This window comes from Heteronotia binoei, chromosome 4 (genome assembly GCF_032191835.1).
Source record: "Heteronotia binoei isolate CCM8104 ecotype False Entrance Well chromosome 4, APGP_CSIRO_Hbin_v1, whole genome shotgun sequence".
NCBI lineage: Eukaryota > Metazoa > Chordata > Lepidosauria > Squamata > Gekkonidae > Heteronotia > Heteronotia binoei.
Genome location: NC_083226.1, coordinates 20,885,807 through 20,907,200, shown reverse-complemented (window position 1 = coordinate 20,907,200; position 21,394 = coordinate 20,885,807). Strand labels below are relative to the sequence as shown.

Below are 21,394 nucleotides of genomic sequence, written 5' to 3'. Positions count from 1 at the left end.
TGAGGTTGAAGAATTTATTTACAATCTTTCCCTCCCCCCATCTCTGTCAACACTTCAAAACCTGCAAGCGATAGGAAGTAGAGTGTGAAACAGAACCAGGCAAGGAAATGTGGAGAAAGCTGCTTATGCGCACAGCGGGGAAAGGACCTTGAGAGAGGAGGGAGGAGAGGAGTAGCAGAATTGTTCTTTTAAAAAAAACCAAACATATTCCTTCACACACCAACATGAACAGACACCAACACACACACTTCCCCAAAAATATTTTCTCAGTGCTAAATAAATACTCAGGAAGGGTTGTCAAGAAGATGACCAAGGTCAGTTCCCTGGAAAATGGCTGCGTTGGAGGTTGGACTCTATGGCATTATAACCTGCTTAGGTCCTTTCCCTCCCCTCCCCAAGCTCCAGATCCAAAAATCTCCCAGAGGATGTTTTCTGTAACAACACCCACCCACCCCCGCCGCCATTTAAAGCATTAGGTGGACCAAGGTCTCCAGAAGAATTGAGGCCTGGCTGTGTTTGGAATCGAGGGCCAGACAGACCTTGCCAAACATCTGAGGCCAGCCGAACCCAGAGTGTCTTCAATCCCTTGGGAGATCTCTTCTGGCTTTGAGGGTGCCGGAGGGGTGGTCTCACGACTGGCGCTGGATGCTAAGGCTGATGCATGGAGAGGTTCTGGCTGCTGCCCTGTTTCAGAGAAGAGGAACGCTCGAGCGAGAGAGGCACAGTACGAGTAGCCAGCGTGGAAGGCCTTGTCCTCTGCTGCGGTGGAGGAGGAAGAGCACGCACCAAAGGACACTTCGGCAAGTCCTACAGAAAAGGAAACCCAGTCATATATGAACACATACACACACGTATTATATGCATGAACATATGAAGCTGCCTTTTACTGGGTTTTGAGGTAGCTGGCTCCAGGTTGCCTCACCCTTCCATCCTTCTGAGGTTGGTAAAATTAGTACCCAGCTTACTGGAGAGAAAGTGTAGATGACTGGGGAAGGCAATGGCAAACCACCCCGTAAAAAGTCTGCGATGTCACCCCAGAGTCGGAAATGACTGGTGCTTGCACAGGGAACCTTTCCTTTCCTATACTGAATCAGACCCTGTCTACTCAGACTGGCAGTGGCTCTCCAGGGTCTCAGGTTGAGGTTTTTCACACCTATCTGCCTGGACTCTTTTTAGTTGGGGGTGCCGGGGATTGAACCTGGGACCTGCTTACCAAGCAGATGCTCTACCACTGAGCCACCATCCCTCCCCGAGTTAAGCATCCAAATAGCTTGCATATCTGTGTGGAAAGGAGCCCCCCCCCCGGGGGAGGGAAATTCACCTTGTGGTTACTTCTGCAGCTATCTGCCTCCTCATACATGTATTTATTTATTTTACTACACGTCTACCTCATCCATCTCCCAAGGAAGGATCCCAAGCAGCTTCCATGGCTCTCCTCTCCTCTACTGTATCCTGGCAACAGCTCTGTGAGGGTGGAGATTAGTCTGAGAAGGTGTGGCTGGCCCAGGGTCATCCATGGCATATGCAGGGATTCAAACATGGGCCTCCCAGATACTAGTCCAACACTCAAAACCAGGGGTCGTTTTATAGAAAAATAGGTGGTAGAGCTCATTAGCATAACTCATTAGCATATGCCGCCTGCCCCCCCACCAGCCAAAGCAACCCGACACAAGAAAGGAGAGCCCTGGGTGAGCGAGGCCTGCTTGGGCTAGCTAGAGATCCAGCCCAGTCCAAGCAGGCCTCGCTCACCTGGGGCTCTCCCTGCCCAATCTCCCAGTCAAAAGGCCAGCAAGCCATCTACCACCCAAAATCAATAAGAAGTGGAGGAAGGGTGGCACGGGCTTCTCCAGGGGCTAATGAGGGTTGCTGGGGGTGTGGCAAAGCTCCTGGTGGCTGGCTGCCCGCCCACTCTTCTAATCCAGGGATTATTATGCAGCTGCACCTACTACTAAATGGACAAGGTAGGTGGGGAGGAGTGGGGGGCATCAGAAAGGTTCAGGAGCTGCGCTCCGGTGAGCTCCTGCTGAATTCAGGGGCTTCTTGTAACCCATACACCACATTGGCTCTCAGGCAGCTCTCTCATGTGGCCAAACGAATTGTAACTGGGGCTTGACATTTTAGCAGAGCAATATGGAATAGGCATATATTCAAATGAAGTGGGTAGCGCCCATAGGATCCCTCCCCTTACCTGGACAGGTAGCCCTGAATCCTACTGTTTTTTAAGAGGCAGTGACAGGATCATAGAGTTGGAAGGGACCTCCAGGGTCATCTAGTCCAACCCCCTGCACAATGCAGGAAATTCACAAATACCTCCCCTCACACACCCTCAAGGACCCCTGCTCCATGCCCAGAAGATGGCAAAAGCCTCCAGGATCCCTGCCCAAACTGGCCTGGAAAAAAATTGCTGCCTGACCCCAAACTGGCCATCAGCATTACCCTGGGCGTGTAAGAAGGAAAGGCCAGGAGAACTAAGCACTGATGCAGCCCTTCCTGCCCTCCTTCTCATGATCTACGTAAGTTCACAGAACCAGCATTGCTGTCAGATGGCCATCTAGCCTCTGCTTAAAAACCTCCAAAGGAGGAGAGCCCACCACCTCCCAAGGAAGCCCATTCCACTGAGGAACTGCTCTGTCAGGAAGTTCCTTATATTATCATCCTCCTACCTGGGAGAGAAGAGTCCTGCAACTGATGTCACTATTCCTCTGTCCAAAAGTCTAACTCAGGGGTGTCAAGCATGCAGTTTGGGGGCTGAATCAGGCTCCCGGAGGGTTCTATCAGGCCCCTGAACAACTGGCTGTCATCTGCTTCCTTCTCCCTATATCTCGCTTCCTTCTGCATTACAGCTTGCTTTGCAAGGCTTGCTCGATTGCACAGGAGCTACAGAGCAAAACCTCTATTTTCTCCATTGGCTGAGGCTCCTCTGTTGGGGCGGAAGGGGGAGGAATAGCTTGTTTTGCCAGACTCTCTCAATTGCACCGCAGAGCTACTGAGCCAAGACTCTCTTCCTTCTATTGGCTGAGGCTCCCCCCCCCTGCAATCCCCTGGGGAAGAAAGGAAAGAGCCAGAGCTTCCTTTGCCCAGTTCCCTGGTTCCCATGGGAGAAATACAAAGAAAGCATCTTTAAGACCAATGAGGGCTAGCGTTTTAAGCATGTTTTGAGTTTTAAAATATATATATTTGTGTTTTTCTGTATAAAATTTATATCTCTGCTACCTAATCTTAAATACCTAAATCTTAAAACACATGGCCTGGCCTGAAATGACTTGGCCCACCCCTACATGGCCCGGCCCAACAAGGTCTCATTTATGTCAGATCTGGCCCTCATCACAAATTAGTTTGACACTCCTGGTCTAACCGGTTATGGAATCAAAAGAATCTTTTGCCTGCGTCAGCTGACACCTTTTGGGAAAAGGTGGGAATACGAAATGAGCCAGCCCAATAGGAGTTTCCCCTCTGAAGTCCAGCAACCTCAGACAAGGTAAGTCTAGGGTTGCCAATCCCCAGGTGGGGGCAGGGGATCCCCCGGTTTGGAGGCCCTCCCACCGCTTCAGGGTCATCAGAAAGTGGGGGGGGGAGGGGGAGGGAGGGAAATGCCTTCTGGGAACTTATTCCCCTATGGAGATTTATTCCCATAGAAAATCATGGAGACTTGATCCACGGGTATCTGGAGCTCTGGGGGAGCTGTTTTTTGGGGTAGAAACACCAATTTTTCATTAGCATCTAGTACCTCTCCCCAAAATACCCCCCAAGTTTCAAAAAGATTGGACCAGGGGGTCCAATTCTTTGAGCCCCAAAAGAAGGCACCCTTATCCTTCATTATTTCCTATGGAAGGAAGACATTTTAAAAAGTGTGCTGTCCCTTTAAATGTGATGGCCAGAACTCTCTTGGAGTTCAATTATGCTTGTCACACCCTTGCTCCTGGCTCCACCCCCAATGTCTCCTGGCTCCACCCCCAAAGTCCCCAGATATTTCTTGAATTGGACTTGGCAACCCTAGGTAAGTCATAGGTTCCACCCCCCCTCCCAAAGATGTTAATGCGGAATGCTGTTGGGGTCTCTCACGGGTAAAACTCTCACCTGCCAGTTGCAGGGTTTGGATCCGCTGCACGGTCATTTCCAAGACAGCTGCTTTGTCCATACGAGAATTAGGAAGACGCTAAAGGGAGAAAAAAACAGAATGATGTCGGACAGACTGGGATCTGGCAAGGTGTGACCACTGGGTGGGGGCGGGGGAGGAGCAGGGCCGTCTCTACCACTAGACAAACTAGGTGACTGCCTAGCGCGCAAGCCTTCTCGGGGCACCATATTGGACACCCCCATGTGACTCAGTGATGTTATCAGTGCAGGAAGGGGGCAGAAGTTAGTCTTGCTTAGGGTACCAGACAGTCTAAGGTCGACCCTGAGGAGGAGATTAGGAACCAGAAGACAGGAGAGATTCTACTGATCACAGGCTCAGCCAAGAAACATTACTGAGACTCAGGGGCGGCCTACTCACCACACCACCAATTTATTTAAACATTTAAAAATCCCTTTAACATTCATAATTCATTAACGTTAACAATTCATAACATTGCTGTAGTATAAAAGCCCTAGCAGATACCAGTTCGGTCACAAGGAATGCAAAGTTTACTCTGCCGGTCCAGATCTCAAGCCGCTAGACCTCAGCAAGGAGCTTGCCTTTCCAGCTTAATAGCTCCGCCCCAGTACAACTGGGAGGACTCTTTGCTGCCACCACCAGGCCAATGATCAGAAGTGCATTTGTCTGGTAGCCTGGTCCCCTCCTCAGGCACTCCCGCTTTTCTCCAGGTTAAAAATTACTCTCCTGAAAATTAAAAGGGTAGGGGGAGTTCTTCAATTTTTGTCTGCCTAGTAAGGTAGTTTTGTTAGCCTCTGAGCACTCACAGAGTTCAAATGTTGCAAAATAGCAACATTTCATACAGATACCTGGGCTGACGTTTCATGTACCCACAGTAGGGTTGCCAGGTCCAACTCAGGTAACATCGGGGGACTCTGGGGGTGGGGCCAGGAACATGATTGTGGGAAGCATGATTAAACTGCGAAGAGAGTTCTGGCTGTCACATTTCAAGGGACTGCATTCCTTTTTAATGCCTTCCCTTCATTGGAATAATGGAGGATGGGAGCACCTTCTTTAGGGACTCATAGAATTGGACCCCTTGCTCCAATCGTTTTGAAACTTGTGAAAGGGTTTGAGGATAGGCACCAGATCCTATGCTAAAAATTTGGTGCCTCTATCTCAAAAAATAGCCCCTGTGGAGCCCCAGATACCCATAGATTGATTCTCCATTATACCCAATGGGGACCAGTCTCTATAGGGTATAATGGAGTGCCCAGCAGGCATTCATCCCCCACACACACACTTTCTGAAAACCCTGAAGTAAGGGGAGGGCCTCTAAACCAGGGAATCCCCTGCCCCCAGCTGGGGATTGGCAACCCTATGAGGTCCCATCTCTTGGGCACATTGGAAGCTTTAGTTCTGTGAAGAAACTGGGGAATCTCTCCTAAGAAATTATCAGGATTCTTGCACAGCTATAGTTCCCAGAATCCTTTGTGGAAAGTCTGGTAGAGAAGCTGCGTACGGTCCTTACCTTGTGACTTTGTCCGGGGTCATCTACAAGTAGAGTCTTCAGCTGTCTCAGACACTGGGCAATACGGTCCCATCGCCTTTTCTCCATTAGCGGTTTGATAATCTACACAAAAGGGCCTTCTGCATCAGTACTGGAACAGACTGAGAGGCTGTTTGTCATACTGGTTCAAGCCAATGGTGAAGAGGGAACCATTAGCCACAATTGGCCCAGTAGGTCTGCGTTGGGGAATTCCCGGAGATTTGGGAGTGAAGCCCAGGGAGGGTTGGATTTACATAAGAACATAAGAGAAGCTATGTTGGATCAGGTCAATGGCCCATCCAGTCCAACACTCTGTGTCATACAGTGGCCAAAAAACCCAAGTGCCATCAGGAGGTCCACCAGTGAGGCCAGGATACTAGAAACACTCCCACTGTACCCCCCCAAGCACCCACAATACAGAGCATCATTTGCCACAGACAGAGAGTTCCAACGATAAGCTGTGGCTAATAGCCACTGATGGACCTCTGCTTGAAGCTGTCTATGCTTGTAGCCACTGCCACCCGCTGTGGCAGTGAATTCCATGTGTTAATCACACTTTGGGTGAAGATGCACTTCCTTTTATCAGTTCTAACCCGACTGCTCAGCAATTTCATTGAATGTCCACGAGTTCTCGTATTGTGAGAAAGGGATAAAAGTACTTCTTTCTCTACCTTCTCTACCTCATGCATAATCTTGTAAACCTCGATCATGTCACCCCTCAGTCGACGTTTCTCCAAGGTGAAGAGCCCCAAGCGTTTTAACCTTTCTTAGTAGGGAAAGTGTTCCAGCCCTTGAATCATTCTAGTTGCTCTTTTCTGCACTTTTCCCAAAGCTATATCTTTTTTGAGGTGCGGTGACCAGAATTGTACACAGTATTCCAAATGAGGTCACACCATTGATTTATACAGGGGCATTATGAGACTGGCCAATTTGTTTTCAATTCCCTTCCTAATAATTCCCAGCGTTGGCCTTTTTTATTGCAGTTGCACCGTCTCGACATTTTCAGTGAATTATCTACCAGTGAGTTTGCGGAGAAGAGGGTCTCCAGGAGGGTATAACTCCACAGAGCCCGGCCTCCAAAGCAGCCATTTTCTCCTGGGGAAATGATCTCTTCAGTTTGGAGATCAGTTGGAATCCCAGGAGATCTCTAGTCATTATCTGGAGGCTATATATATGAAAAAATACAACTGTGAATACATCCACTTTCTTTGGCAATTTGGTTTTGTGCAAACTTATTATTAATATCTCCATTTGAATATATCGTAGGGGTGGAATTCTAGCAGGAGCTCCTTTGCATATTAGGCCACACACCCCTGATGTAGCCAATCCTCCAAGAGCTTACAAAAAAAGAGCCTCTCTTGGAGGATTGGCTACATCAGGGTGTGTGGCCTAATATGCAAAGGAGCTCCTGCTAGAATTCCACCCCTGAATATAAATGAATGCTAAACTTAGTAATAGTTTTATTTTTTTCATATATAGCCATTGTATGACAACTCTTTTAACATGGTACCACCTGGAGGCTGTTTTCTTACCCCGAGTTAGAAACTCAAGCAGTACATCTGCCAGTCTCGCTGACTGACTGACATGGGGGGCAATCCTATGTGGAATTCTTCCACGCAGGCCTCATTGAAAGATACGGGTGTTGTACAGAACATCAGCTTGTCTTTTCCATGGGACTTGAGCAGGAGAATTTTCCCCTGGATAGTTCCAGTGGTCGTTCCATTAACAGGATTCATTGAGGCAGGTGCTTGGCTCTACCTTGCGGAAGTTGTCCCATCCTTCCAGCCCAATTGTGCCTTCTTGCACATAAGTGGTGTTGCCAACCTCCAGATGGGGCCTGGGGATCTCCAGGAACGACTATGCATTTTGCTACTTTGGTCTTATCGCCCACTGAGGGCCTTTCCCTCCTCAAATCTTTGCATTCTCAGGCCCTGCCTCCAGGCATTTTTCAACCTAGAGTGCTTAGTTCTCTTGGTCCCTTCTTACATGCCGAGGGAAATGCTGTTTATCATTTTGGGGGTCAGGCAGCAATTTTCCTCCAGACTAGTTTGGACAGGGATCCTGGAAGGTTTTTGCCATCTTTTGGGCATGGAGCAGCGGTCAATGGTTGTGGGGGGGGGGGGAGAGGGAGGTATTTGTGAGTTTCCTGCATTGGGCAGGGGGTTGGGCTAGATCAGGGCTATCAAACATCTGGCCAGGGCTGAATCAGGCCCCCAGAGGGCTCCTATCAGCCCCCCAAAGCAACTGGCTGTCATCTGCTTCCTTCTCCTTCTTTCTTGCTTCCTTCTGTGTCACAGCTTGCTTTGCAAGGCTTGCACAATCACACAGGAGCTACAGAGCAAAACCTCTATTTTTTCAATTGGCTGAGGCTCCTCCCTTGGGAAGGAAGGGGGGAGAAAGAGCTTGCTTTGCTAGGCTATCACAATCGCACAACAGAACTACTGAGCCAAGCCTCTCTTCCTTCTGTTGGCTGAGGCTCCCCCCCCCCATCCCTTGGGGAAGGAAATAGCCAGAATTTCCTTTGCCCAGTTCCCAGGATCCCGTGGGAGAAATGCAAAGCAGGCATCTTTAAGACCAGTGAGTGCTAATGTTTTAAGTATGTTTTAAGGTATGTTTTTTTAAAAAATTGTGTTTTTCTGTGTCCTTTATAAAGTTTATATCTCTGCTATCTAATCTTAAATAGGTACACATATGGCCCGGCCCAACATGGAGGGAAGGACGGTGGCTCAGTGGTAGAGCATCTGTTTGGGAAGCAGAAGGTCCCAGGTTCAATCCCTGGCATCTCCAAAAAAGGATCCAGGCAAATAGGTGTGAAAAACCTCAGCTTGAGACCCTGGAGAGCTGCTGCCAGTCTGAGAAGACAATACTGACTTTGATGGACCGAGGGTCTGATTCAGTATAAGGCAGCTTCATATGTTCATATGGCCCAGCCTGACAAGGTCTCATTTATGTCAGATCCGGCCCCCATAACAAATGAGTTCGACACCCCTGGACTAGATGGCCGTGGAGGTCCCTTCCATGATTCTAACCCTAGCAAATAGGTCCCCCCCCCCACACACACACACACTCCTTACCTTCTTGTAGACCAGACGTTTGGACGGTTCCAGCTGCGGCCTCCTCCAGCCGTACCCCCTCAGCACTTGTGTTCCTGTCACTGAAGCCTTACACTGAGCTCTCCGGAGGCTCATTTTTGCGTCTTGACTCTTTTCAAATTTCCCTCCGTCTCACCTCCCCGTTCCTTTATAGGGCACCCTCAGGGGACAGCTGTCACCGCTGTCTGCGAATCTTTTCTGCCTTTCTCTCCCCCCCTCAATAGAGGCAACCAATTGGCAGCTATTTTTTTCCTTTCTTTGGGGAGGGTTTTTCTCAGGGAGGGGTGGGCTACATAGGGGAGAGTGCTGTCTACTCCAATGAACTGAGGGGCAGAGAGCCAGGAGGGAATTTTAAAAGGGGATTTCATTTCAGACCAGCCAGCTGCTCCTTTAGGGATAAAGATGCTAAGAGAAGCAAGAAGGGTTTGAATAGAGAAAGGGCTGGTGTGTGTGTGTGTGGAGGGGAGAAGTGATTGAGATGGAAATGAGAGGAACAGATGGTGTATGTGGGCCTTTTTTTGAGGGGGGAGCATGTGTGGTGTCCGGGCTTGGGGTGGGCTGCAAGATTCCAAATGCCAACACCGTTTTATTGAAAGAGAACAATCGGACCCTCTGCTCTGCTTTGAAGGGTTGCCAGGGTAATATCAGGCAGCCCCCTGCCCTGTTCTTCAGAGCTGGGGTGGGTGGGGGGGAGTGCTTTGTGGAAAGGAGCAGAAGCTAGGAAAAGAACCCCACTTTTGGGGAGCTTCAGCCTTGACCTCTTCCTCAGCAGCGGGAGATACGAAGGGGGCAAGACAGAACCAAACAACAGTGTAAAACAAAATAGGTCAGCGGCCTATATTCTGATCCTTTTTCCTCATAAGGCTCTGACTTGCCCAAGTGGAGCAGCAGAATACAAGTTGTCAGGGGTTTACAGGAATGTTATCAGGAATGTTAAAATGTTATCAGCTGCCAATACTGGGTTGCCAAGGTGGGGCCTGGAGCTGTCCCAGAATTACAACAGATCTCCAGACTACAAACATCAGTTCCCCTGGAGAAGAACAGCTGCTTTGGAAGGTGGACTCGAGGACAAGCTGCTGAAGTCTGCCCCCCTCCTCAAATCCCACAAGCCCCCCATATCAGCATTGTGTTCCGTCAGTGAAGTCTCAGACTGCTTTAGGGTTGCCAGGTGGGCAGGAGAGAAGCTAAGCCTCCGTGTGTACTGTCCGTGTGTACTTCGTGTGTACTAAAAATTTCTTAATCAAGTACAGACAACAGAAATACAGCTCACAATTCAATAGGTAAGTCCAGTTCCTTTTCTTTCCAGGTTTCTTCCCAGATTTTTCCTCTGGCAAAACACAGTTCCGAGGGACTTGAATCATCGTCAGAGGGCTTGGGTGAGCTGATGCCACCGTATCCATTGGCCTAGGCAAGGTTCTGTGGCCCCTTTTTGGTGTCCTTTGTGTGGGGGAAAAGGGTATTGACACCATTTTGATGTTTCCACTGTTGACGCATCTTGGCCTATGACCTATGACTTCCATAGATGGGAGATGCAGCAGGCGCATAGCTAGTGAGAATAACTGTGGTCATTGGAGGGTCACAGAGCTGGTTAGGCCTCCATGGGAGCGTCACTGTTAAATTTCTACCTCTGTTTTTGTCTGGGAGGAAGTGGCTCTCCCCAAGTGACTGCAGTGCAAGCAGCCATCTTAATTGGACCGTGGGACTGTCCTCCTGCTTGCTGATTGGTTGGTGTCATCTTCATGGTAACCAGCAGGTGGTGCTCAGCGACCGTTAGCATCAGGACACCCAAATTTCTTCCAAGGAAAGAGACGCTAAAAAGCAGAGAACACAAACTAAAGAACAGAGAATACATCTGGATCACTTTTAAAGCAAGAACATACACACATGTGTGCGCACAGACATACACTGGGTAGAATTTCGACAGAATCAAGCCTTTTCAAGTCCCATTGTACCCAATGCTTCCACCACAGCATACAGGGTTTAAATTTGGCTGCGTTTCTGCCCATTAGTGTTTCCAGAGCTAAGAATTCTCCAGTACGTTAGCAACTTGCTGACTTCCTCTCCTCTGATGACTGGGGGAAGGGTTTAATGTCACAGGGATAGCTAAACCATATTGCCCTTAACACAGTGGGTTGGATCCAGCCAATTTTATCGCTCAGTCTTGCCCAATTATTCTCCTCACTACAACCCCCCCCCCCCCATCCCATTCCACATGGCTTCTGTTCATGCAGTTCCCAAGGCTGATCCCGAAAATAGCCTTTTGGAGGTGATCCAAGGGAAAACATCCCCCCCTCCTGCTCCTTCCCTTTCCAAGAGCAGAAAGGCTGGTTAGATCCAAGATATATGGAAGGCCTCCAACCTAGACTGTGTTTACAGGAATTTGGATAAAATGTACAATGGCTAAGCAGAGCCTCGATGAAGGGAGGCAGTATATCTGTTGCTGTGGGGTGAGAATAGCAGAGTTCTTCAGTCAGTCTGCCTCTGGACTTCCCTGTGGTGTGTTCCACTAACCTGTTGAGGCAGCATCCTGGACTGGGGATCTTTGGTATAATCCTGCAGGGCTCTCCTTATAGGTTTATTGGATTTATATCCGACCCTCCCTGCCAAAGCAGGCTCAGGGTGGCTCACAACCAGTAAAATCAAGCAATTCACTCATATTACTTACATCCTAAGTTAAAATCAAAGAATTAAAACAGTTAAAACAGCCTGGTGCTAATATCGTTTGACATTGTTTCATTTCAGATGGCGGTCAATATATTTTAAGTGTCATTCCTTGTTACCATATCAGTCACTCCAGATCAATTAAAGGCCAGCCAACATGGAGGGAGGGACGGTGGCTCACTGGTAAAGCATCTGCTTGGGAAGCAGAAGGTCCCAGGTTCAATCCCTGGCATCTCCAATGAAAAAGGGTCCAGGCAAATAGGTGTGAAAAACCTCAGCTTGAGACCCTGGAGAGCTGCTGCCAGTCTGAGTAGACAATACCGACGTTGATGGACCAAGGGTCTGATTCAGTAGAAGGCAACTTCATATGTTCATATGTTCAATAGTGTCCTCTTATAGGCCTTGCGGAACTGGGTGAGGTCCCACAAGGCCCTAACTTCTTCCGGCAGCTGATTACACCAACAGGGAGCAGCAGTCGAGAAGGCTCTCTTTCTGGTTGACTTCAATTTTGCCAACCTCACCAGGGGAGGCCAAACTGCTGCTCGGGAGCCACATTCAGCACAGAGGTTAAGGAAGAACTTAATGCAGGCTTACTCTCAAGTAAACATGCTTAGCATTGGGACCTCAGTCAATCTCTGAGCGCTGACCCATAGGTAGAAGCATAGAGTTGGAAGGGACCTCCAGGGTCATCTAGTCCAACCTCCTGCACAATGCAGGAAACTCACAAACACTTCCCCCTAAATTCACAGGATCCTCATTGCCGTCAGATGGCCATCTAGCCTCTGTTTAAAAACCTCCAAGGAAGGAGAGCCCACCACCTCCCGAGGAAGCCTGTTCCACTGAGGAATCGCTCTAGTGGTCAGGAAGTTCTTTCTAATGTTGAGCTGGAAACTCTTTTGATTTAATTTCAACCCATTGTCTCTGGTCCTACCTTCTGGGGCTACAGAAAACAATTCCACACCCTCCTCTATAGGACAGCCCTTCAAGTACTTGAAGATGGTGATCATATCACCTCTCAGCCGCCTCCTCTCCAGGCTAAACATCCCCAGCTCCTTCAGCCTTTCCTGATATGACTTGGTCTCCAGACCCCTCACCATCTTCGTCGCCCACCTCTGGACCCATTCCAGCTTGTCTACTTCCACCGTGTGTGAAACGGGGAAGGAGGGGTGGAAAGGCGGGCTTGCAAACTCATCTACTCCACCACAGAGGTCAACCAGAGACCTGGAGCAGGGAAAGAGAGTGCAAGAGCTGAGGGAGCCACTGGAAGGAGGGATGGAATTAAAGAGGGCAGCACAGGGTTCCATGTTAGTTTCATAGTTCTTGTAGGAGCTGAATTTACTAACCTAGGTGTCAAGGCAGAGAGAGATGTATGATGATGCAAATGGTGGTCAGTGATCTATATGGTACATATGTATTTCTTTCTTTCTCCCATTGATGCCAAAACGTAATTCCCTAACCCAGGGGTGTCAAACATGCAGTTTGGGGGCTGAATCAGGCCCCCGGAGGGCTCCAAGCAGGCCTCCGAGCAACTGGCTGTCATCTGCTTCCTTCTCCCTCTCCCCTGCTTCCTTCTGCATCACAGCTTGCTTTGCCAGGCTTGCTCAATAGCACACAAACTGCAGAGCAAAACCTCTATTTTCTCCATTGGCTGAGGCACCTCCCTTGGGGAGGAAGGAGGGGGGAGGAAAAGCTTGTTTTGCCAGGCTCTCTGAGTTGCACAGCAGAGCTACTGAGCCAAGCCTCTCTTCCTTCTATTGGCTGAGGCTTCCCCTAGCATGGTCATGTTGTAAAGTGCATACATATGTATTGTATCTTTCTGTGCAAAAAAACCCCAAACATTAAGAGTTTTAATAAAGATGCGTGTGTAATATTTGTTCGTCTCTTGCGGCTCTCAAACATCTGATGTGCACTTTATGAGGCTCTTATGTTAAACAACTTCGGCCACTCCTGTTATACACAAAGCTGCATTTGCGCATGTGCGTATGCATGAAATTTAGGAATCAACTTAGACAGAAGAAGCAATGAAGTCTGACACTCGCCGACGAAAGGAGGAATCCTGTTTCGGCTAATGTACTTGGACTGCTCCCACCTCCCCTCTGCATGACAAATCCTTGCCTCCAATTGGAGAGCCCTGCTTCCAAGGAGTGACCACTGGTTGTGGTCATTTGGCTGTCAGGGGAATGCACTGTGCACATGTTCATAACTACCCTTATTACTGTCGCTACTGGATAAAGCCTTCATAGCCGGCAATGGAGCATCTCAGAGGCATCTGCTTAGCTTGGATGCTTGATTAGCATAGCCTTTGATCTGATTCCACTGGCTTTTTACAGAAACAAAGAGACCATTATTAGGCAACTGTGATGAATAGTTTGGCATACCCAGGGTTGGCCCTGCCGCTAGGCAAACTAGGTGATTGCCTAGAACGCCAGCCTTATGGGGGTGACAACTTGGGCACCCCTCGAGCTAGATTGAGCCCCGTGGCGCAGTGTGTTAAAGCTGCAGTACTGCAGTCCTAAGCTCTGCTCTGTTCGATCGCTGGCGGAAGCTGGGTTTTCAGGTAGCTGGCTCGAGGTTGACTCAGCCTTCCATCTTTCCGAGGTCGGTAAAATGAGTACCCAGCTTGCTGGGGGGAAAGTGTAGATGACTGAGGGAGGCAATGGCAAACCACTCTGTAAAAAGTCTGCCATGAAAACGTTGTGAAAGCAACATCACCCCAGAGTCGGAAACGACTGGTGCTTGCACAGGGGACCTTTCCTTTCCTTTTCCCAAGCTAGTTTGGTGTAGTGGTGAAGTGTGTGGACTCTTACCTGTGAGAAGTGGGTTTGATTCCCCACTCCTCCACTTGCAGCTACTGGAATGGCCTTGGGCCAGCCATAGCTCTTGTAGGAGTTGTTCTTGAAAGGGCAGCTTCTGGGATAGCTCTCTCAGCCCCACCTACCTCACAGGATGTTTGTTTGTGGGGGGGGGGAGGTAAAGGAGATTGTGACCACTCTGAGATTCAGAGTATAGGGTGGGATATAAATCCAATATCATCTTTTGCAGTGACATTATCAGTTTGCTTGGGGAGGTAGGAGTTAGCCTTGCCTAGGGTACCAGACAGTCTATGGCCCACCTGAGCATCAATGAACAGACGCCAAAGAAATTCAAAACCTAAGAAGCTGGCCTCAGAAAGTACTACTTTGAGAAGAAAAACTTGCTTACATGGTCCGGAGTGCAATTATTGCTGATCCAGTTGACGCCCCAATTTATCTTGCCCCCATCCTGGTCCAGTTTTCCTGTCTTTTCTCCTCTGGAATTGTTTTCGTTTCTGCTCTCTGCAGTCGTTTGTCTGCATGCGGGTGGGCGGCATGCCACAGATCCAGGAACCCTCTATTCACTTCACCAATCTTGTCTCCTGACCCCATATGCTGCCTCCGTTGAGTGTCTTCAGAGGACAGCATCTGTAGCAGGTTGCCATAACAACGCTGAGAAGGGGGGGCTATAATTCAGAGGTGATAAACACAAGAAGCAGCCAGCCCATTATTTTCAGTCAGGAAAATAAACTAATTTTGGTGGGAATAATTTCTGCCCCTCCTCCAGTCGGGCACCTTAAAAATTAGGCAGCGTGCTCAGGCCCAAATTGGGAAGAGCAACAGTTTGAAAGCGTACAGGTTGCTGGGTGTTGTGATTATCCCTCAAAAAAAACAACAACCCATCATTAAAAACCGCAATCTAAAGCCATCTAGAAAGAAATGACTAATCGGATGGATGCTACTGAACTACAATAATTGATGTTGCAACTGTAGATCTACTGGGGTTGTTTTTCTGTGAATTTTCCCCTCGGTTTTGTGTAAATATAATAATTTTTAAAAAGAAAACACAATGCCTTCCTCTGCGTCTATGAAAGTCAGCATATTTGCAGTTGGGACATCTTGTGAACAGCGTGAGAAAGAACAGTAGGTCACAGAAGGACACGTATAACGGGACATCTTCTTTTTACTTTAATTGAATTTTTAATTAGGATATTTTAGTTCTGTTCCTTAGTACCTTGTCACGGGGATACTTCCATTTTCCAGCACAGCGTTGTTTTGCTGTGCTCTCTGAAGAGCTGTGCCTTTTTGTTATTTTCTTTTATTTATCTCTTTGGACCAGTTCCTGCAGGCTGTTTTGTCTTGCCTCAATAGAGCTGCCTTGGCAGGTTTGGGTCCCCCCCCCCTTGTGCAGGTGTTTTCTTAACTTTTTTCAATGTCTATTTTGATTAGATACCGAGTGTGCTTTAATATGCTTTGAGATGGGAACAGCTGAGGTATAGGTAGAGACAGAGGTTTCCCTGCATCCCCCACTCTAGTTTTTGGTCACTCAAGGCTTTTTTTGTAGCAGGAACACCTTTGCCTATTAGGCCACACAACCCCTGATGTAGCCAATCCTCTAAGAGCTTACAGGGCTCTTAGTACAGGGCCGACTGTAAGCTCCAGGAGGATTGGCTACATCAGGGGGGGGGGGGGGTGGCCTAATAGGCAAAGGTGTCCTACTAGAATTCCTTACAGGGCTCTTCGTACTGGGCCTCCTGTAAGCTCCAGGATTGGCTACATCAGGAGGAGTGCGGCCTAATATGCAAAGGAGTTCCTGCTACAAAAAAAAACAACAACACCCGGTTGCTCCATTGAGCTAGGATGAGTTAAAAGGGAGAACAAGTCCATAATACTTTCTCTAGTTCTGTTGGGTTTTTTGCCTTTTAGAAGTGATTCTTCTTAACGTTTCAGATGCAGGGATACTCATGCTGGCGGTTATGATTTGAGGGGTCATACTTTTCAAGGCAGTTGCTAGAGTTGCCAGCTTCCAGGTGGGACCCGGGGACCTCCCAGAATTAGTTCCTCTCCAGATTACAGAGATCAATTAATCTGTTAAAAAAAAAATTGGATGCTTTGGAAGGTGGACTCTGTGACATAGTGCCCTACTGGGGTCCCTGTTCTCCCCAGGCTCCATCCCCAGATTTCTAGGATCTTCTCCTTTCTTTGGAGGTTTTTAAGCAGAGCCTAGATGGCCATCTGTCAGCAATGCTGATTCTGAGAATTAGGCAAATCATGAGGAGGAGGGCAAGGAGGGCTGCATCAGTGCTTAGTTCTCATGACCCTTTCTTACGCACCCAGGGGAATGCTGATTGACACTTTGGGGTGAGGCAGCAATTTTTTTCCAGGCCAGTTTGGCCAGGGATCCTGGAGGGTTTTGCAATCTTCTGGGCATGGAGCAGGGGGGTCACTGGCAATGTTCCCTCTAAACTGTGGAGTCTTGTGACCAAAAATTCTACTTTGTGAGCTACTGGCATGTATTTATTTATTCGATTTATATCCCGCCCTCCCCACCGAGGCGGGCTCAGGGCGGCTCACAACATAAAATTCAACAATCGGCTTAATAAATAGTAAAATACATTAAACAATTTACAAAAATTAAAAAGGTAAAACAGAGAAACAGTCAATCAGTTTGGTGCTAAAGTTGTGAGCGAGTAATTTGCTTACTGCACAGATTAGTTTGCTCTGGGGCCATTTTTTCAGAGCTAAAACAAAAATGTGTGAGCCAAAAGCTAAAAAAGCTGTGAGCTAGCTCATGCTAACTCAGCTTAGAGGGAACACTGGTCACTAGGGATGTGTGGAGGGGCGGTATTTGTGAATTTCCAGCATTGTGCCGGGGGTTGGACTTGATGACCCTGGAGGTCCCTTCCGACTGTTTGATTTCCAACTTGGGTCTGGCAACTCTACCCTGCTCTGTTCTCCTGCTGGTGGCCTAGCAACCCTCTCATAGAAGGACCTTTTATTTAGAACCTCAGGGAGATGAGCTGTAGACTCACAGTGGATCTTTTTGAAACTAAGAAAGCAAAACATGCTGTTCCAACTGACTCTGTGGCGACCAGTGTTCCCTCTAAGCTGAGTTAGTGTGAGCTAGCTCACACATTTTTGCCTTAGCTCACAAAAAATGGCCCCAGAGCAAAGTAATTCATGCAGTAGCTCACAACTGTAATGCTATTAGCTCACAAAGTAGAATTTCTGCTCACAAGACTCCACAGCTTAGAGGGAACATTGGTGGTGACCCCGTTAAGTTCCACCTCATGAGGTTTTCAAAGCAAAGGGTGAACAGAGGTGGCCATGGCCTTCCTTTGCCTCCAGCCCCCCATCTTCCTTGATGGTCTGATACCTAAGTATCAACATTGATTAGCTTCAGAGCTCTGATGAGATCAAGCTCGTCTGGACTATTAAGGCTCTCTGAAACTACCTTTGTTCAAACAGTGAACTTAGTTCCCCGAAGGGAAACGAGGGTTATCAGGTTCCCCCCTGGCCACTGGTGAGGAGGGGTGTAGAGTTGCCACCTCCAGGTTGGGAAATTCCTGGAGATTTAGGGGTATAGACTGGGGAGGACAGGGACCTCAGTGGGATACACCAGTGCCCCTCCAGAGCAGCCATCCCCCCCCTCCCCTAGGGAACCGATCTCTGCAGTCTGGAAATGAGCTATAATTCCAGATCCCCAGGCTACACCTGGAGATTGGTAATCCTACGACCTGGAAACAGAACCGAAGGGGCATTTTTGGTATCTAATGCTGAGTTTGCATCTCCGCAGGAAACAAAATGTCCTCCTCCAACTGACTCAGAGCCCCTACTTCGGTTTTTATACACAGTGCATCATCCAAAAAAATAACAATCATCCTTCATCTTTGTTAAGCTGATGGTTTGTTTTTACTTCTGCTCCCTGCAGAACGGCTCACTCATTGTGCCCTAGTCTGATCTGGATGCTTCCTTTTAAAATAAGATTCTTAAAAGAGGGGAGGGGCGGGGGAGCATTGATTGCCTTTCTATTCCCACACGCTTTGGTGCAACCTCAGATCTTTTGTGATGAAAGACACCAAGCTAATTAATCTGCAAAGAGCCGCTCGAAACACCACCTGAAGCCTGTCCTGTATTGCAGAGTGGCCCCTGCCGGGACCTGTACTGAGAACATCTTTCCTGTTCATCCGTGGCACCCCCTGCAAGCCATTACAGTTGAAAGCTAGCTTCCAAGTTCCCACTCTGCGGATCGCAGTTAGCCCTAATAAAGGTGTTACTGCTATAGCGGCTGACTTTGATCAGAGGCAAAAATCCGAGGTTTCTTTGTTTCTGAAGTTCGATGCAACCTTTTTGGCCCACGACGCGGCTCAGATCTTTCTTCGCTCGAAAGCCCACGGGCGGCCAGTGCTGTCTGCGGGACTGAAATGACTTATTTTATTATTTCTGTGCTTTTACCAGTGTGTTTACGACCGTGACTCCGGCTTCCGAAGGTGAAGCTACAACAGCTTTCGTGCTGAAGTTTAAATCTCCTTTGTTTCGAGGCAGCGCCCCTCGGTTCCAGCGGAAGGGCTGGCTTTCCTTTTTGCACCGAAAGCATTCCTACGTGACGTGACCCAAGATGTCGAAGGAAAGTTCAGAGGCGCTTCCTTGCAGCAGCTATGAAAACATAGAGTTAGATACTGTACATCTGCTGAGGCAAGATTCTCTTTGATCCATGGAATGCAGCCCGTTCGTGGGCTGCAAGGATACCTTCAGCCATGCCCTAGTAACCCAGGTTCAAATCTCACCTCTGTAACCCAGGTTCGAATCTCCCCTCTGCCACAGACACTTGTTGGGTGATCTTGGGCCAGTCATCTATACTTGACCTAACATCCCTTGCAGGGGTGTTGGAAGGATAATAAAATAACCGTTAATTAAGGCAATAAAATTGACTTTGTGGATCATATTTCACTTGACTGCCCCAGATTTTCAGCTCTAAGAGACGAATTGATTTGCCCTTTATTTAATTTCCTCTCTCTGGAAAGGGACACCATCCTGGTTACTTAGAGACAAGGCTTTTTAGGAGCAGGAATGCAGTTCTGGCTGTCTTGGCATCAGGGGGTGTGTTTTAATATGCAAATAAGTTCCTGCTGGGCTTTTCCCACAAAAAAGCCCTGCTTAGAGACTAAGACAAACAAACTACCACCGCACGTGGCAAAATTTCAAGCAGCTGTTGCCAAATGACGTGACACTTTTTGTGGCAGCAACTTTTAAATTACTTGCAAACAAAGTAAACTGCAAACCAAGTGAAGACAATAAAAAAATAAAATGGAGAAGAGGACGACATTGGATTTACATTCTGCCCTCCACTCCAAATCTCAGAGCAGCTCACAATCTCCTTTATCTTCCTCCCCCACAGCAGACACCCTGTGAGGTGGGTGGGACTGAGAGGGCTCTCACAACAGCTGCCCTTTCAAGACAACCTCTGCCAGAGCTATGGGTAACCCAAGGCCATTCCAGCAGCTGCAAGTGGAGGAGTGAGGAATCAAACCCGGTTCTCCCAGATAAGAGTCCACACGCTTAACCACTACACCAAACACTTAACCACTACACTAAACCGGAGGGGAACAATGCAAGATGCTTTGGAACCTCATTTTGGGGAAAGACAAGGTATAAATTTATTTACTTCAGTTATATCCTTTTCCCCCAGTGAGATCCCCAAGCGGCTGACCGTTCTTCACTCTCCTCACGACACCCATGAGAGGTGGTTAGGCTGAGAACATGTGACTGGCCCAACGTCACCCAGCAAGCTTTCCATGGCAGAGAGAGGATTCGAACCTGAGCCTCCCATAAACCATATTCATAAACTCTAACCGCTACACCACACTGGCTTGTGTAGTAAATAGATGCCATGTTCCATGTTGCTTACAGGAAATGAACTGAGAAAATGACAGATGGGTACATATTTGAATTAACAAGGCAGTTAAAAATGGGGGGGGGGGGGAGAAGCCATGGGCTTGGCAAATACGTTCCAGAAGATGCTTAGTGTGTTGCGCTGGCCTGCAAGAAGCAGAACAGGGGGGAACATGCAGGGGTCGTTTTGTAGAAAAATAGGTAGTGGAGCTCATCCAGGGATTGTTATGCAGCTGTACCTACTATTCAGTGGACAAGGTGGGAAGGAGGAGGTGGAACTGTCAGAAAGGTTCAGGAGCTGTGCTGCTGTGAGCCCCCGCAGAATCCGAGGCCTGGAAACATGGGTCATTTCCACCTGTCCTACCAAGAACAGGCTTCATGTTAGCTCCCTCTGTCACCATCACACATTTCTAGGTGTTGTTTTCATGATCAGCCCGAATGCTTCCCGTTTAAAAGAAAGAGAGGAGAGAATGTAAAATGCTGTCCTAGACGTCGAATTCACCTTCCCCAAAAGCTTTGCTTTCGTTTCAAACAAAACCAAGCTTTCGCCTCTTACACCTGTAGAGAGATGCTTCGAAATACAAAGGCCAGGCCTGCCCGAATTCTCAGACGCCAAGTAGCTCCAAGGGTTTGAAAAAGCAAACCGCAAAGAAGGGGGCTCTTTGCCACTCCCTCGAATTAGCTCCTGAACAAACATTAACACAGTAAAACTGCAGAATTACACGGGTTCTTATAATTTATACATCATTTAAATTAAGCTCTTCTTGGATGGGTTAGGCAAAGAACTCTGTCACATGCAGCATGCGCCCAAAACAAGAGTATTTCTTAGGGAAGCGGCTAAGAAGGTCCTGAGACTCCTGCAATGGATCAAAGGGACGGGTGGGGTGGGGGGGAGAGATGCAAGCCATTCAAGAGAAAACACTCCAGAGACATATACATGGCCCAACTGCCACCCTTAACTTTGTTATGCACAGACACTAAAAGAAATATAAAAGACACGATTAGACCTGGTCAGACATTTGCCACCCCCCCTCCCCAAGCAAGAACCCTAAGAGCAGGATTCTGGCACCATTTTTTTCTACTTTCAGACATTGCTAAATGCAGATAGAATCAGAGTTGGAAGGGACCTCCAAGGTCATCTAGTCCAACCCCCTGCACAACGCAGGAAGCTCACAAATACCTCCCCCTAAATTCCCAGGATCTTCATTGCTGTCAGGTGGCCATCTAGCCTCTTTAAAAACCTCCAAGGAAGGAGAGCCCACCACCCCAAGGAAGCCTGTTCCACTGAGGAATCGCTCTGTCAGGACGTCCCTCCTAATGTTGAGCCGGAAAC

At 48.2% G+C, this 21,394-nt stretch overlaps 1 protein-coding gene across 1 annotated transcript; it reads right to left on the bottom strand.

Moving 5' to 3' along the window:
* LOC132570048 (transcription factor HES-7.1-like) lies at window positions 1-8,812 on the bottom strand. Its single transcript, XM_060236489.1, has 4 exons — window positions 8,699-8,812; window positions 5,607-5,708; window positions 4,078-4,156; window positions 1-807 (listed from the first exon to the last, which is right to left on the bottom strand). The coding sequence occupies exons 1-4, from the start codon at window positions 8,810-8,812 to the stop codon at window positions 473-475; spliced, it is 630 nt and encodes a 209-aa protein (XP_060092472.1). The 3' UTR covers window positions 1-472.
* Window positions 8,813-21,394: the final 12,582 nt, after the last annotated feature.